The following is an 18,878-nucleotide window of genomic DNA, read 5'->3' on the forward strand; positions in this document are numbered from 1 at the left end:
CCAATCCTTCTGTGGACAAAGCACTGCCAAGCGTACGTACCACGTCATTTGTTAAAATGTAAATGTATGTATGTTTGCTTGAAGATTGGTTAGAGATACATCAATTGCCAAACAGAAACGCATTTGAAGACATCATCGGAATGTGTAGAGGAAATAGTTGCAACATGTACAAAGAAATACAGCTCAGTGTATCAAGGGTATAAACAACACCCTTCCATGAACATACATACCAAAAGTCAGCAACAAACCCGCTTCAAGTGCAATGTTACGCCTTGATGTTTGGCATGTCAACAAGTGGAATGCTGTTTGTATTCAATGTCAATGTCAAAACTCGAACAGATCTATTCTGATCGTTTATACGACGAAGGTTTATTTAGAAATACTAGAACAAGGATGTTAACCCACACATGTTAGAACACTAGATTAATTAAAGAACCAACATTACATCCATGCGTTCCTTTTTCAGTGATGCCTATTACTAACTGCCCGGAGTATATTCATGAACACAATGACCTGAACTGCAGCTGTCTGCACGCACAAAACACGCATGGACCAGCAAACCTTACGTGGCCTGGATACTCTGAAACAGCGAACCTGTTCATGGGAAATGTTACGCGTGATCAAAATGGCACACAGTTTACCTGTCAGTGGGAGGCTAAAAATTTCACATCATCAATGATGTACACACTTCGCGTTGCACGTAAGATTCAACTGGTGTAATAACTATTACAATTAGCATTACGCTCAGCAAAGTGTTGTACATGAAGTGATTGACTTCCACCTATTCGATTTATTCGACATCGTGTCTTTTTCTGTCCTTCTTTTGTTCTTCCTGTCTCTGTTTTCTTCGCTCGTTCGTCATTGTTCATCCGTCCTTCGTTTCTTTTGATCATCATTTTGTAACACATACTTTGTTATTAATATTGTTTTCCTGTCTTAGGAGTTCCATGGTATGACAATCGGTAATACCTACCACGCACACAGTTTCTTTTCTTAGGCATACTGGTGGATTGGCTCAATTGTATGTTATAATGATAATCATGATCTGTGAGGAACCAGTAGACAGGCAGACAGCCATATATATTAAGATCCGTCCATCAGATTGTCAGCAGAGACTGATTACTGGCCTGTTTGACTTGTTGATTGATTACTATATTACATAGTTGGGCGGGGATATAGCTCAGTTGGTAGCGCGCTGGATTTGTATTCAGTTGGCCGCTGTCAGCGTGAGTTCGATCCCAGGTTCGGCGGAAATTTATTTCAGAGTCAACTTTGTGTGCAGACTCTCTTCGGTGTCCGAACTCCCCCCGTGTACACTACATTGGGTGTGCACGTTAAAGATCCAACGACTGACAAAACGGTATTTCCTGGCAAAATTGCTTAGGCATAGTTAATAATTGTCTACCTATACCCGTGTGACTTGGAATAATAGGCCGTGAAAAGTAAATATGCGCCGAAATGGCTGCAATCTACTGGCCGTATACAATTCCATCTCACACGGCATCACTGCAGAGCGCCTAGAACTGTACCCACGGAATATGCGCGATATAAGCCTCATTGATTGATTGATTGATAGTTATAGCTATATTCGTGTCATTGATTAAACGTTTAAAAATAGACTGATCAAACGGTTGAGTAGCTGACCGATTAATTAATCAAATATTGATAAATGATTGGTTGACTTATTGTGTATTATAGATGGGCCTTCTAGTGACAATATCCACATCGACCTGACACACACAGTAAACATGGCAAATGGAGAGCCAACGTTTCAACTGACCTGTCTCGCCACTGACGTGTATCCCACACCACACTACTCCTGGGATAACGTCACCTGTAACAATGGTTACAATAACAACACGTGCACCTTCACACCTGTTCCAGATGAAAACTATACTCACCCTATCTGCACTGCAGAAAGCCCGCACATACATCCGTATGGAAAGAAGATCGCCAAATATGAGTCTCCTCCCCTTAAGCTCACGTGTACGTGCATGCAGTTTATGTTTTGTTCAAACGAATTCTTCAGATCTGTAAAATAGTTATTTGAGTTTTCTCAGACAGTTTAAGCAGTGACATTGAAATACGTAGTAAATGCAAGTTGCTCGTGGCAATGCAATATAACGCTTGCACGCAACTAAATCGATAAACTGACTTACCAACGCCGTGTTTTGTTTGTAATGCTTGTCTTTTATTCAAACAAACCAAACTTCGAGACAGGATTATGTGTTCACTCTTTTCAGACGAGGCTAAGGTCGCAGCTATGACAATCAACGAAGCGGAAGGAACGTTCACGGTAAACGGAGAAGATCACGCAAACCTGTCTCTGGTGTGTAAAGCATACGGTCGACCACTTCCAATAGAGTTAACAATCACTCAGCGTGGCGACGATGATTCTACCATCAATACTACCACCATTGAGAAAGGAAACTGGAGCGTGGAGGCCGCTGTGACACTGTCAGACATCCAGTGCCGAGACATGGGGACCTACAGCTGTACAGCACACAACGGGGTTGGTCACCCTGACACCAGGAGCATCATGCTGAATGTCAGATGTAAGATTTTACACTCAAATTATACCATAGTTGTAAAAATCCACGTTTCCAAAACAAATGATAAAAGAGCAAATCTATACATATAAATAAAAGAGAGTGTCTGTCTGTCTGTCTGTCTGTGTGTGTGTCTGTCTGTGGTCGCCATACCTCTGAGATGGCAAGAGGCAGGAACAAGATAGTGTGCACGTACACTCCCTAGGTGCCGCAGATGTGCACCTGGGTTTTAGTTTCTTGATTCATTGTTTCCTTTCTCAGATTATGGACCTCCCATTTATTGAATACAGCCTATATGGTGCAAGACCAGTTCAGTGCCTACTGTTCACCTGTAGCAAGCACATCATGCCAGTGATATTAGAGACTCGCTATTGCTCCTATGAGGGGAAGAAATGAAGAAAGAAAAATTAACTAAGTTCCGGAAATTTCTAGAAGGTAATTTAGGGAGATAACTCTTTTTTTGTATCCAAACAAAGGAGGTAAAGCTAATGATAATGGGATAGCGAGCGTCTTAAATTGCTACAGGGCTCCGCTTACTCCCGGGCGAAGCTGGGCTTTCCGGAAATTTCTAGAAGGTAAGGGAGATAACTGTTCACCTGTAGCAAGCACATCATGCCAGTGATATTAGAGACTTATTATTGCTCCTGTGAGGCGAAGAAATGAAGAATGAAAAATTAACTGGACAGTTCCGGAAATTTCTAGAAGGTAAGGGAGATAACTGTTCACCTGTAGCAAGCACATCATGCCAGTGATATTAGAGACTTGCTATTGCTCCTATGAGGGGAAGAAATGAAGAATGAAAAATTAACTGGACAGTTCCGGAAATTTCTAGAAGGTAAGGGAGATAACTCTTTTTTTGTATCCAAACAAAGGAGGTAAAGCTAATGATAATGGGATAGCGAGCTCGAGCGTCTTGAATTGCTACAGGGCTCTGCTTACTCCCGGGCGAAGAGTGTCTGTCTGTCTGTGTGTGTGTGTGTGTGTATCTGTCTGTCTGTGGTCGCCATACCTCTGAGATGGCAAGAGGCAGGAACAAGATAGTGTGCACGTACACTCCCTAGGTGCCGCAGATGTGCACCTGGGTTTTAGTTTCTTGATTCATTGTTTCCTTTCTCAGATTATGGACCTCCCATTTATTGAATAGAGCCTATTTATGGTGCAAGACCAGTTCAGTGCCTACTGTTCACCTGTAGCAAGCACATCATGCCAGTGATATTAGAGACTCGCTATTGCTCCTATGAGGGGAAGAAATGAAGAATGAAAAATTAACTGGACAGTTCCGGAAATTTCTAGAAGGTAAGGGAGATAACTCTTTTTTTGTATCCAAACAAAGGAGGTAAAGCTAATGATAATGGGATAGCGAGCGTCTTAAATTGCTACAGGGCTCCGCTTACTCCCGGGCGAAGCTGGGCTTTCCGGAAATTTCTAGAAGGTAAGGGAGATAACTGTTCACCTGTAGCAGGCACATCTTGCCAGTGATATTAGAGACTCGCTATTGCTCCTATGAGGGGAAGAAATGAAGAATGAAAAATTAACTGGACAGTTCCGGAAATTTCTAGAAGGTAAGGGAGATAACTGTTCACCGGTAGCAAGCACATCATGCCAGTTATATTAGAGACTTGCTATTGCTCCTATGAGGGGAAGAAATGAAGAATGAAAAATTAACTGGACAGTTCCGGAAATTTCTAGAAGGTAAGGGAGATAACTCTTTTTTGTCTGTGGTCGCCATACCTCTGAGATGGCAAGAGGCAGGAACAAGATAGTGTGCACGTACACTCCCTAGGTGCCGCAGATGTGCACCTGGGTTTTAGTTTCTTGATTCATTGTTTCCTTTCTCAGATTATGGACCTCCCATTTATTGAATACAGCCTATATGGTGCAAGACCAGTTCAGTGCCTACTGTTCACCTGTAGCAAGCACATCATGCCAGTGATATTAGAGACTCGCTATAATTGCTCCTATGAGGGGAAGAAATGAAGAATGAAAAATTAACTGGACAGTTCCGGAAATTTCTAGAAGGTAAAGGAGATAACTCTTTTTTGTCTGTGGTCGCCATACCTCTGAGATGGCAAGAGGCAGGAACAAGATAGTGTGCACGTACACTCCCTAGGTGCCGCAGATGTGCACCTGGGTTTTAGTTTCTTGATTCATTGTTTCCTTTCTCAGATTATGGACCTCCCATTTATTGAATACAGCCTATATGGTGCAAGACCAGTTCAGTGCCTACTGTTCACCTGTAGCAAGCACATCATGCCAGTGATATTAGAGACTCGCTATTGCTCCTATGAGGGGAAGAAATGAAGAATGAAAAATTAACTGGACAGTTCCGGAAATTTCTAGAAGGTAAGGGAGATAACTCTTTTTTTGTATCCAAACAAAGGAGGTAAAGCTAATCATAATGGGATAGCGAGCGTCTTGAATTGCAACAGGGCTCCGCTTACTCCCGGGCGAAGAGAAAGAGAGTGTCTGTCTGTCTGTGTGTGTGTCTGTGGTCGCCATACCTCTGAGATGGCAAGAGGCAGGAACAAGATAGTGTGCGCGTACACCCCCTAGGTGCCGCAGATGTGCACCTGGGTTTTAGTTTCTTGATTCATTGTTTCCTTTCTCAGATTATGGACCTCCCATTTATTGAATACAGCCTATATGGTGCAAGACCAGTTCAGTGCCTACTGTTCACCTGTAGCAAGCACATCATGCCAGTGATATTAGAGACTCGCTATTGCTCCTATGAGGGGAATACATGAAGAAAGAAAAATTAACTGGACAGTTCCGGAAATTTCTAGAAGGTAAGGGAGATAACTCTTTTTTTTGGTATCCAATCAAAGGAGGTAAAGCTACTGATAATGGGATAGCGAGCGTCTTAAATTGCTACAGGGCTCCGCTTACTCCCGGGCGAAGCCGGGCTTAACTGCTAGTAATGAAATAAACCGGCATCTCGCTTTTTAAGTAACAAACTGCCGAATGCACTTATTTATTCATGTTGGAGCTGTTTTGAAAACATAACGAACTGTGTGTTTTTTTGTTTTCATTGACACTCAGTCTCTGAGCTACTGTGTAGAAACTTCCGCATGTAAATCAAATAGGTTTGTAATTTCTCATGAACAGCATGACACAGATTAAGATACACACAGAAACGCAGCTGTCTAGTTCCTTTGAACGAATATTATGCTTGTTATGTGGTTTGTAAATGTTTCTTTTTCACAAAGCTATGTTGCCAATATGTTAGACGCTCAACTAAAACAGCAAAATACGTTTGTGAAATGTGCCATAGGTCCACCCCAAGCAACCCCCAACAAAACGATGCACATGACTGTTGGGACAAGCACATCCTTCCTGTTGGAGGCTTACCCTGCACCTGACAGCTTTACCTTCACCCTCCTGTACAACGAGGCATCCACCGAGGGTAGTACCGTGCCCTCCACTATGTTTTATGCTTATTGCACACAGCAGCCAGTTGAGCAGTTCATGGTGAGCTGTGAAATAACTCCTCTGCATAATTCTCATCGACTCCTTGGTTACAACCGTGTTATCATCTCTAATGAGTTGGGAAGCGTTGAGGTTATGTTGCTCATTGGACTCGAAGGTAATCTTAATCAATACAATTGTAATGTTATACTAACATCATTAAGTTAATTAAAATAAGTTTGGCAGGGAACGTGTACCACATCTCCAGCAACGTTCCCTGTAAATGTGGGGTACACAGAGTTCTCTCGATCTGTCTGTCTATATTTCTCTTCGTCTGTTCGTTCTGCTTACATCTCAGGTGTTTATATATTGATTGATCTGACATTTGGTGAATAACTTGGAAGTGGGAGACATACAATAATTTAAAAACAAAACAAAGATATTACTTCATTTTAAATGAGCGAGTTGAGATTTTGACTAAACGCTCTGGTACCTGAGCAAATGTCACTACAAGAGAAGTAGCCCCCGTGTTGTGACTGTCTTGTGGAGAGTGTTTGCCCTTCTGGTTCTGACAATTCTTATTAGATCCAAACTAAAATAACTGATTTCGAGTAGATCGATTTATGTGCTTGCTTATCTACGTTGGAAACACGGGGTGTCCTGATTGTCTTTCGAAAAGACCGTGTTTAAAAGGTTAAGGTAAAGGCTAAGAACACTGTTAGTAACTGTGAGCGCAATAGCGGCTGCGAGGTTTACGCCAACCTCTGGTTTTACTAGTTTTGGTGAGAGAAAAACAATGCATGCATACCGTTTTGACTAAATGTATTAATATTGCTTTACGCAATGTGCTTTGTTTTTCTTCTTTTCATTAGGTAATTAATTGGTTGATTGATTGGTTGATTGCTTAGTTGACTGATTAATTGATGGATTGATTGCTTGATTGATGGATGGATGGATTGATTGCTTAATTGCTTTATTGATTGATTGCATGAATTTGTTGTTGTTTAGCGGATTACCTCAACAAAAGGATCTTTGCCGTACTGATCTTTTGCGGATTAACACTCTTTGTTTTGATAACTGCCGTTGTTATCGGCATTGTCCTCAAGAAACGACGCCCTACCAGCCACTCGAACAGAAAGAGGAAGCAGCCAAACTGTGAGTCCGCAATTATAACATACATATATCAACATGAATTTCCGTGAAGGTGAGCGATCATACTTTCATGGACACTACAAGTAATAGACACGGAAGACAGGTTTCTTGTAAGTCTATAATGTTGATAGCATATCTAAGACAAGCTTCCTAACAACACATAAACATACTTCCTTGTGCTTCGATAGAAATAATATAAGTATAGTATGGTATACCTGGGTGAAATTGAATGTTATTTTTCATGGCATTTGTTACAGACTGCTTTTACTGTAATGTATGTGCAGAACATTAATGATCTAATCAAATACAGGTTTTAAAAGGTGTCAACATTTCCTACACTTTTTGTTACAATATTGACAACACCTCTAGCATGATGATTTTCATAGTTGGTGGTCATGATAAACAATGTAAGAGCTGGCTTCTGAACCTGCAGATTTGATATTGCTTTAGTTTTCTTGAAATTATGATTGTTTGTTCTGTGCATATATATTTCGAAAATCATTTTTTTCAGAACAAAACATAATAATTTCAAGACAACTAAAGCAATATAAAATCTGGAGGTTCAGATGCCGGCTACTACATTGTTTATCATGACCACCAAATATCAAAAACATCATGTGTGTGTGTGTGTGTGTGTGTGTGTGTGTGTGTGTGTGTGTGTGTGTGTGTGTGTGTGTGTGTGTGCGTGTGTGTGTATGTGTGTGTGTGTGTGTCTTTGTGTGTCCGTGTGTGTCTATGCGTGTCTGTATGTGTTTGTGTACGTGTGTACGTGTGTATGTGTGTGTTTGTGTACGTGTGTGCGTGTGTTTGTGTGGGTGTGTTTGTGAGCGGGGGGGGGGGGTGTAGTTATAAGCAGTATTAGTTTGGTATGCGTACATTTGTTTTCCGTAGTTTGCTGTAGGGAAATGTCACATTTTCTTTCTCGTTCAACAGGGCAGCATGACCAGCCATTCTGCTTCTTGCTGGTATACTACAAACAAGTCACATAAAACAGAATTACTGCATTTAGTCAATCTGACAAACTCTCAGAATTAAATTGAACGCACTGCATTTTTTTTACCAAGACAAAATAGCTTTATCTAAACCGTTAACACGTTTACGTGTAAAGCGTGCTGAAGGTGACAAGCCAGTATAGCGCAAAGGCACTGGTGTTTAACATAAACTGTCTATATGTTTTGGAATTCAGGAAATAATAAACAATAAGATGAACTCATTTTTTGATTGATTACTTACACTTAAATTAGTTTGCACATTATCTTCCAGGCTAAAATGCAATCCCATAATCTGTTCCTCGTCGAAGATTGCATGACCAACAGTTCAATCAATTTGAATGACAAATGACGTTACCGCAGTGCCGCCTAGACTTTTGCAAAAAAAACAACTTTATATGACATCATCACAATCAGTTATCCACAAATCAAAAACACTGTGCGGAAATATCATCTGGGAGAACGTTTGATGCAAAGTTTTATAAAGATCCGTCCGGTAGTTTCCTGGAACTGCTGTCCACACACACACACACACACACACACACACACACACACACACAGAGGCACGCACACACACACACACACACACACATATACACACACACAGTGACACACGCACACACACACACTCACACACAAACATACACACACATACACACACACACACACACACACTCACTCACACACACACACAGACACACACTCACACACACATATATCTATATAGGCAGACGGACACACACACATTTACAAGCAAACACACATACACACAGACACACTTATACACACACAAACATATACACACAAACTCACGAACACACTCAATACATATGAAACAAAAGACGATTATGCTCCCCCTCGGACCGACACAAAACCTGGTCTGTCAATAACCCAGCAAACATCGTATAATATACAGTTCCTAGTTGACCAATGAAAACAGCTGTTTGTGTCATGTGATCAGTAAAAATGCGATAACTAATTGAAATATATCAACATCAATTTCCGAGAAGACAAGCGACCGTACTTTCTTGTGCACTTACCTTTGGTAGGCACGAAAGACAGGGAGCCTTGAGCAGTACCTGCGATGTTTGGACCCTCCCATCAGAGGACACCTCCCTTAAAAGGACACCTTCTCTTGTCCCTTTTTATTATATTTAGTCAAGTTTTGACTAAATATTTTAACATCGAGGGGGAATCGAAACGAGGGTATGGTGTATGTGCGTGTGTCTGTGTGTGTGTCTGTGTGTGTGTCTGTGTGTGTGTGTAGAGCGATTCAGACTAAACTACTGGACCGATCTTTATGAAATTTGACATGAGAGTTCCTGGGTATGAAATCCCCGAACGTTTTTTTCATTTTTTTGATAAATGTCTTTGATGACGTCATATCCGGCTTTTCGTGAAAGTTGAGGCAGCACTGTCACGCCCTCATTTTTCAACCAAATTGGTTCAAATTTTGGTCAAGTAATCTTCGACGAAGCCCGGGGTTCGGTATTGCATTTCAGCTTGGTGGCTTAAAAATTAATTTATGACTTTGGTCATTAAAAATCGAAAAATTGTAAAAAAAAATAAAAATTTATAAAACGATCCAAATTTACGTTTATCTTATTCTCCTTCATTTGCTGATTCCAAAAACATATAAATATGTTATATTTGGATTAAAAACAAGCTCTGAAAATTAAATATATAAAAATTATTATCAAAATTTTTTTTTCGAAATCAATTTAAAAACACTTTCATCTTATTCCTTGTCAGTTCCTGATTCCAAAAACATATAGATATGATATGTTTGGATTAAAAACACGCTCAGAAAGTTAAAACAAAGAGAGGTACAGAAAAGCGTGCTATCCTTCTTAGCGCAACTACTACCCCGCTCTTCTTGTCAATTTCACTGCCTTTGCCATGAGCGGTGGACTGACGATGCTACGAGTATACGGTCTTGCTGAAAAAGGGCAGCTACTTGACTAAATATTGTATTTTCGCCTTACGCGACTTGTATTATCTTTCGGGCGGGGATGTAGCTCAGTCGGTAGCGCGCTGGATTTGTATCCAGTTGTCCGCTGTCAGCGTGAGTTCGTCCCCCACGTTCGGCGAGAGATTTATTTCTCAGAGTCAACTTTGTGTGCAGACTCTCCTCGGTGTCCGAACACCCCCGTGTGTACACGCAAGCACAAGACCAAGTGCGCACAAACAAGATCCTGTAATCCATGTCAGAAATCGGTGGGTTATAGAAACACGAAAATACCCAGCATGCTTCCCCCGAAAGCGGCGTATGGCTGCCAGAATGGCGGGGTAAAAACGGTCATACACGTAAAAGCCGTGGGAGTTTCTCCCCATGAACGAACAAACAAAACATATTATCTCTACCAAAGTATACCTGTCATGAAAGGCCAACTGCAACACTTTTGGTTAGTCCCATGGGTGTCCCTTCATCGCAGGTACCACTGTACTTGCAAGTTTATAGTTGGCATAGCACTTCCTTGTGCTTCAATTGCAACAATTGTCCACTTTGATATAGGTATAGATACTTTCCATTGCTTATCGACATCAGACTAGGTTAATGATTTAGCGTACATCGGTGTGTGTGTGTGTGTGTGTGTGTGTGTGTGTGTGTGTGTGTGTGTGTGTGTGTGTGTGTGTGTGTGGGTGTAAGTGTATGGTTGTATGTGCGTGCGTGCGAGCGTGTGTGGATGCAAATCAGCGTAGTGAGAAGCTGCAGCAAATCCAGTGATATATTATTATTTACTTATTTCCCGTCGATGTTGTGTCTTTTATCGTTGGTTATCTTATGTCAACATATCTTACATTATGTTATGTTATGTTATGTTATGTTATGTTATGTTATGTTATGTTATGTTATGTTATGTTATGGTATGTTATGTTATGTTATCTTATGTTATCTTATCTTATCTTATCTTATCTCATCGTTATGTATCCGATTTTTGTTTTCATTCAGCACAAGTGCCAGAGGGACGGGACACCACTGAAGATGACAACTTTGATCTGTACGTAGACGTTGACAGAGAAGTTAGCCCCCAACAACAACAACAACAACAACAACAACAACAACAACACCAACAACAACGACAACAACAACGAGAACCTCTTCAGCACAGAGCACAGCAACGACCAGAACCTTATCCGCGAAGCATCATCACTGTACACGTCTCTGGGACCTCTGACTCCACTGAAGACAGCGACGACGAGCACTACATTGATGTTGACAACCAGCCCCACACTAAACATGACCGAGCTGCTGCGAGAGAGTATCCTCAGGGCAGACCGCTGCCTCAAGTGCCAGGAACATCCCCCAGATTCACCGCTCAACGACAACAAGCCTTGGTGAGCGTTGGCTCCACTGAAGACTGCTCTTCCCTTTACGTAGATGTGAATGAACATTCCAACAACCAAAGCAGACGACAAGCAATATCCCAACAACACACTGAGCGATCTCAGTTCCCTGAAGCTGGAATTTCCCTGACCTGCCTTGAGCAGAGAGGACCTGAACAGTGTGCTTCAAGCCAGCTGGAAGAGAGTGATCTGGGTGTTTCTTGTACGACCAGTACACCAAGGAATGAATACGACCGGACGCATCCGCTGAGCAATACTGAGCACTACATGTACACAGATTTTAAACCAACGTCTTCCAATAGAGCTGCGTTGGTGGGTAATGCGACCAGCGCATCAGACAAAGAGAATGAACACACGATTTAAGCAAGCAACGCTTACCACTATATGGCCATGGATCTCAACGCACCGTTGTCTATTAACCATGCGCTGGGTGATCTTCAGGAGAAAGAGTTGCAAGATGACTATTATCTTCATCCTGTTTCTAAAAATCCCGCTGATCATACTGACGAGTCGGCTGTTTAAATGATTGATCGTCACACACATTAAACGCGAACACACACACACACACACACACACACACACACACACACACACACACACACACACACACACACACACACACACACACACACACACACCCACACACACACACTCAGCTTTCCGTTAGTATGAGGGAACTTCTGGTTTTGAATCAAAGTTAACTTAGATTAGTGTGCTTAGTTTTGACTTTGTTAATTTATTTATGTGTTTTTTTGTAAACAAATTATGATTTGTTGTATATAATTGTGTAACTATTTGTGATTCTTTATGATACAACGGTGTTTGTCAGGTTTATATGATTTGTTGTTACTTACTTTATTGTTTGTGATTTAGTGACCTCAGTTTTTGTTGTTGATTTTTAGTATGTATGCTGGTGCCTTCCAGCTGATGATGTGAGGCGACCCATGACCCAGTTTATTTTGTATTGGTTGCCCTGAGGTTTGTTTACATACACATTGGCGACATGACTTTTACTTTGTTTGGGTAAGTTTTCAACTTGGTTTTGGTGATTGTGGAATTTAATTGTGTCTGTGTTATTACAATGTGTCTGTAAATAGTTCATTGTGTGTTTGATGTTAAGCCCACGGGAGTTCAGACAAATATCTGGTTGGAAGTGATGCTATTATGTTTCATAACAGAATGCAAGCACCAGCTTGATAGGAAAATGTGTCTGATGGAATTGTTTGTGGAGTCCATCAATATTAGACAGATGTTCATCGGGTGTTTTCTTTCTTTGTGATCTCTCTGTACATAGTTACAACTATTCCTTTTTTGGATGATTGCAATTCATCACATATTGATGTTTCTGCAATTATGTTTGTGTCATAATGACAGTCCTGATAAGAACTGCTTCTGTTGTGTATTTATACTTACGGTTTTGTACAGTCACTGATGTTTTAATTTAACTGGCTTGTTCATGATGCAGGTGACGTGTTGCGAATAAACTAAGGTACACTCTACAACTGCTGTTTGAGTTGTTCGTTCTTTTGTCACACTAGTATATTTTGAATTGAGCAATACAGACATGTGCAGATTTTAATTAAATATGTTTTATCTGTTTGTATAAGGTTTCAGGCTGTGTAAGCATTTAATGCAAACTAGATGTCAACAGAGTTAGAGTGTGCACTGAAACACTTCTTTGTAATGCATCACGTTGCTAGAGTGTACAGTATCAGATGCAAATATTTGTGTATCTGGGTTTGTAATGACTCTATTACAACACGATCTGTTAATTGATTGTATGTTTCATGTTTCTCCTGAAATAAGTCTCTTTCTAATGTAACCGTGCGCCAATCTACTTTCCTCTTTCGTACTGAACTCAAACACTAAAGCAGACGACACAAGTTATATTACCCAGGTTCTTTTATTCCATACGATGAAATGGGGAAAATGTGGGATAACGGGGGTTTATTTTTACACACAAAACTTTCACTGTATAGGACTAAACAACTTCAAAAAAACAATATTCTCACTCTTCATTCTAAAACTACATTCTTCCCATAAAAATACCCTTTAAAACACACCAAATCCTTTCCCCAAACTACACTCTACTCTAAATCCTCACTCTCAACTTTAATCCAAAAAAACCACAATGAGACTCTAATTTAAAACAAACGAAATCTAAAAAAAAACAACCTAAAAAACAATTCTTTAAAAAAAAACAAATCTACAAAAACTCTAACAAAATCTGACCAAAATCTCTCCACTAAATCTAACTACTCTTCACTAACAAAACCTAGTCTATAAAAACAAATCTACGACCCACTAAAAAAAGAAAAAGACCTAACTAAACCCCGTCGCACACTCGGCCATCCTGCAAACACAGAATGCACGCCGTAAGCATACGTAAACAAATCAACAATTTCAACTACCACAAACGAACTCGTTGAACAACAAAACACATCATTCATACCAAATAACATGCCTACAATACCGTTTTCTCAAACGACGGTCTTCTAAAGCATTCACACACAAAAATCTTCCCCACCATTCCAACTCACAAAACAATCTACTTAAACATTCAAATAAATCCTCCCCCCAAGCAGCATACTATTCTTTTCACCGCCTACCCATTTACAGAAAGAAAATTGTTTTAACCTACCAGCAAAAGAATCCTCACATCCCGGAAAGATTTCCGGCCGTGACAGACATGTCACACAACGGCATTGAAAACACGCCGCACCAAATACACGTCTTTTTCCCTCAAAGATTCCAAGCAAAAGCACAGTTTTAGCGTCCACATCCTGTGCGCCGGTGTCACAAGATTAACCCATTCAACTCGAGGGGTGTCAGGCAGCCCCACTTTCTTTAGTTAGTGCCTAACGTCACCTTCAACTATTCAACTTTACATCGCGGCGGAGGGAAAAAGGGAGATGGAACAAAGCCACCTGTCAATTGTTTCTTGTTCACAAAAACATTAATCACAAAATTTACTCCAGAGGCTTGTACCAAAAAAGCGATCGTTTTACCTATGCAAATTTTAGAATCGGCTATTCCGCGAGACCAATTCAATAGAAATGAAACTCAGGCTCGGAAACCTTAATGGATCTCCGATAGCATAGAGGTACCACGAGTTCACACGGATGCACAAAAGTGCATGTGTACCGTAACTGTCGTTCCCAAGCTCACATCCTCCCCAACTTAGACTGTCGTCTCCTGGCGACATGCCAGAATCAGAAAAATTCAAAAAAATATTTAACCTCCCAAGAACATAATATTCTCCATCCCCAAATCATTTCAAAAACTTTCACACAAAAACAATCATCAACTGACTAATACAATATTTCTCTAAAACTAATAGGTTCTGAAATACAAATTTCACTTGACTAAATGTTGTATTTTCGCCTTACGCGACTTGTTGTTTCTTGTTGCTGTTGTTTTCCCACTTTTGTACTACCCCCCCCCCCCCCCCCCCCTATATTTTCTGATTGTTTGTGAATCAGGTTTTGGTTTCTGTTTCTTATCGTTGTCCAAAATGAGTTAATGTATTTAGTCCGCCATCATGTTAACTTGTGTTATGTACTTACCAGGATTACTTAAAATAAGCATTATATGATGAGTTAGTTATCTTAAAAACCATGTATGATAAAAATTCAATAACATTGTGTTTAAACCAATGATCATAGTGTGGTACGTTTTCCACGAGATGAGCAACATAAACTTTCAATGATACCTTCCATCCTGTGTGGGTCGTCTTGAACATCAAATTTTGCTTAGGATTTGCGAATATAAGCATATATGTATCAGTACCGAAAGTCGATGCCAATTAAATCTTATACACGCACTATTCAAACTGGATAACGTTTTACTGTTTGCAATATGGAAAGTATTCTCCCCATTTTAATGTCCTCCCATTGTGTTGAAAAAGGGTTCCAAATGCTTAAAACCCAGTACTCATAATGTAGCATCGAAATAAACTGGTGTGGTGCAATGATTCATATACGGATGAACAAACATTTGTTGACTTTTACTTCCGGACCTATTGAATATAAAACGGTTTCTGTCGAGTACAATATAAAACGCATTGTATATAAAGAAAGCAAGAATTAAATACCCATTCCCGTTACATGGTGTGTGTGTGTGTGTGTGTGTGTGTGTGTGTGTGTGTGTGTGTGTGTGTGTGTGTGTGTGTGTGTGTGTGTGTGTGTGTGTGTGTGTGTGTGTGTCTCTGCGTGAGATGAACAGACAGACAAATACACACAGAAGGTTAGAGAGAGAAAGAGAGACGGTGACAGACATAGACACACACACACAGACATACGCATGGATTGATATAATATACATATATATTAATGTAGAGTAATTACTCGGATGCACACACTAACTACTCATTCCATTCATTAGTAAAGCACTATTTTTCAACGACAAACTTACAAACAAACGTTATATGTATGCGACCAATGATGACACATAAATGCTTCCCGCTTCTGATCGAATTGTCCTCGTTTGTCTTTAAAAGCACGATGTTCGTTTGGCTGTGAGAAACGTCCGGGTGTAAGTAAAATCACACATACTCTCCAATTCGCGTGTCATTTGCTTAATCATGTGCTCGGCAGACGCTGATTCTCTGAGCATGAAGCTGCTGTACCTTCTGCTTCTCGCGTCCGTCTGTACGCAAAGCAGTGCCCAGAGTAAGTACCAAACAGTAAGGCTTTCATCGTATTACTTACTCTTCTAAAATGTTCATTTTTCTTTTTCTTGAATAAACAATGTTATCACAACGCAATCAATTCAGACACCTTATAATGTTAACAAATTCATTGCGTTTGATGAATGATCAATCAAGGTTAAATCGTTGCTCAGTTTTGCAGGGCATGCACAATGCAACGAGCTTCTAGCAACAGAAGATACCATCAGAAAAGTTAAATCATATGTCAGCTAACAAGTAGCTATGAGGCTTTATTTCTGACTTAATGTTGCATTTGCTATAACGAACACGTTCGACTTCGTTGATTGATCAGCACATTATGTACATTTGTTTTGCCAGTGAGGCCAAACACTAACTGCTCGGATTATGTTCCTGAAAACGAGGACCTTTCCTGTCATTGTATGCACCCAGAGGGCGCTTCAGGGCCATCCAACTTTACTTGGGTTGAATATCCAGACACAGATAACCTCTACGTGCAAAATGTTCAACGAAAGGATAACGGCACACAGTTTACATGCCAAATGGAGACTGACGGCTACAATGAGTCAACACAGTATACGCTTCGTGTGGCATGTAAGATTCTCAGCATTCTTTGTCTGTGCTTCGCATGACATGTTTTGACATGTATCATCTGCATTAGAAGCAAATATGTAGAGGTTACATGCCGAGTCTCAGTGAGTATTAAAAATAATGGTCGAAGTTAGCGGATCATGAAAAATGCGAACTTAAGCGAAACGAGGAACTACTCGTGTCGCTAGACAAATTATGAGAGTTACTTGCCTTGGGAATTTGCTTGCGCTGAACGTTTTTGCACGGCATATCTGGATTCAGAAAACAACCGCACTCGTGGATTTTATATGGAGATTCATGTGTTCAAGCCTGTAGTTGTTAATTTAAATGTGGTATGTTTGCATTGTTTGCTCCAGAGATGTATACTTTGTACATTAGAGCGTTCGGAACTTTTCAGTCGCAAAAGTAGTACCGACACAGAACAGCTTCTCAACCCATTGCGCTATCGAGGATTCATGCTGTTGCTGGCTGGTTATTTGTTTGGTTGCTGGGTGTTTATCGAAAAATAACTAGCCCTACAAGTTTACAGAGGCAAAGAAGCAGAGGGAGGAATATATACAAGCATCAGTTGAAAAACAATGAAGTCATGTGTTATTGTTGTGTTCTTTCCATTGTGTTATCCCTTCTGTTGCTGATTCCGGTGTTTCCTCTCGTACTACCTTTCTTTGTTCATTGTTTTTATTTCCCAATCTTGCTGTTTTCGTTTCTTCAAATCTGGTTTTACCAGCTCGTGAAAACAATACTTTGGTATATTTATTTTGCCTGAATATAATCATAAGTAAACTTTATGAATTAAACACATGTTAGGTTACAATCTGTCCTATCAAATTTGATGTGTTGAATACATTGATAGTGTCACTGTCATTTTGTTTAACATTATATCCTTGCATATGAAAAAACAATACAAACAGACAGACAGCTCAACAGGTACATCTGCGCGTCAAATGCAAATGATTTACACATATATACATGTACTTAGTGGTTCGTTGATTACTTAGTTGATTGATTGCGTTAACGTGTTTCTTAAGTCGTGTACGTATTCATTTGATTGACAGACGGACCTTCCAATGAACACATGCACATCAACACGACACACACAGTGAATATGACCACTGCAGTGCCAACGTTTCAACTGATTTGTCTCGCCGCTGATGTCTACCCTGAGCCTAACTATTCCTGGCATAACGTCACCTGTGACAATGGTTACAATCACAACACGTGCACCTTCACACCTGGTCCAGAAGAACACTATACTCACCCTATCTGCACTGCAGAACGCCCAGACATACCTCCGTATGGAAAGAAGATCGCCAAATATGAGTCTCCTCCCCTTAAGCTCACGTGTAAGTGCATGCAGTGTATGTTTTGTTCCAACTTATTCTTCAGATCTGTACAATAGTTATTTGAGTTTTCTCAGACAGTATAAACAGTGACATTGAAATACGTAGTAATAATATTGCAGGTTGCTCGTGGCAATGGAATATATTGCTTGCACACGACTAAATCGATAAACTGACCTACCAATGCTGTGTTTTGTTTGTAATGGTTGTCATTTATTCAAACAAACCAAACTTCGAGACAGGATTATGTGTTCACTCTTTCCAGACGAGGCTAAGGTCGCAGCTATGACAATCAACGCAGCGGAAGGAACGTTCACGGTAAACGGTGAAGATTACGCAAACCTGTCTCTGGTGTGTACAGCTCATGGTCGACCACTACCGACAGAGTTAAAGGTCACTAAGCTTGGCAACGATGATTTTACAATCACCACTACCACTATTGAGAAAGGAAACTGGAGCGTGGAGGCCGCTGTGACACTGTCAGACATCCAGTGCCGAGACATGGGGACCTACAGCTGTACAGCACACAACGGGGTTGGTCAGCCTGACACAGAGAGTATTATGTTGAACGTCAGATGTAAGACTTAAAACTCAAATTATACCATAGTTATACAAATCCATGTTTCCAAAGCAAATGATAAAAGAACAAATAATGAAATAAACCGGCATCTCGCTTTTAAGTAACAAACTGCCGAATGAACTTATATATTCATTTTGGAGCTGTTTTGAAAACATAACGAACTGTGTGGGTTTTGTTGTCATTGACACCCAGTCTCTGAGCTACTGTGTAGAAACTTCCGCATGAAAACCAAGCAGGTTTGGGATTTCCCATGAACAG

At 40.4% G+C, this 18,878-nt stretch overlaps 1 protein-coding gene and 1 long non-coding RNA gene across 2 annotated transcripts in view; both read left to right on the plus strand.

Annotated features, from left to right (window-relative positions):
* Window positions 1–18,878, plus strand: part of LOC138973958 (uncharacterized) — a 451,362-nt gene that overhangs the window by 105,349 nt on the left and 327,135 nt on the right. The window lies entirely within an intron of this gene.
* LOC138972409 (protein amalgam-like) lies at window positions 17,762–18,712 on the plus strand. The gene is made up of 2 exons (XM_070345067.1): window positions 17,762–18,043; window positions 18,306–18,712. The coding sequence occupies exons 1-2, from the start codon at window positions 17,776–17,778 to the stop codon at window positions 18,626–18,628; spliced, it is 591 nt and encodes a 196-aa protein (XP_070201168.1). The 5' UTR covers window positions 17,762–17,775; the 3' UTR covers window positions 18,629–18,712.

This window comes from Littorina saxatilis, linkage group LG8, assembly GCF_037325665.1.
Source record: "Littorina saxatilis isolate snail1 linkage group LG8, US_GU_Lsax_2.0, whole genome shotgun sequence".
Lineage (NCBI taxonomy): Eukaryota > Metazoa > Mollusca > Gastropoda > Littorinimorpha > Littorinidae > Littorina > Littorina saxatilis.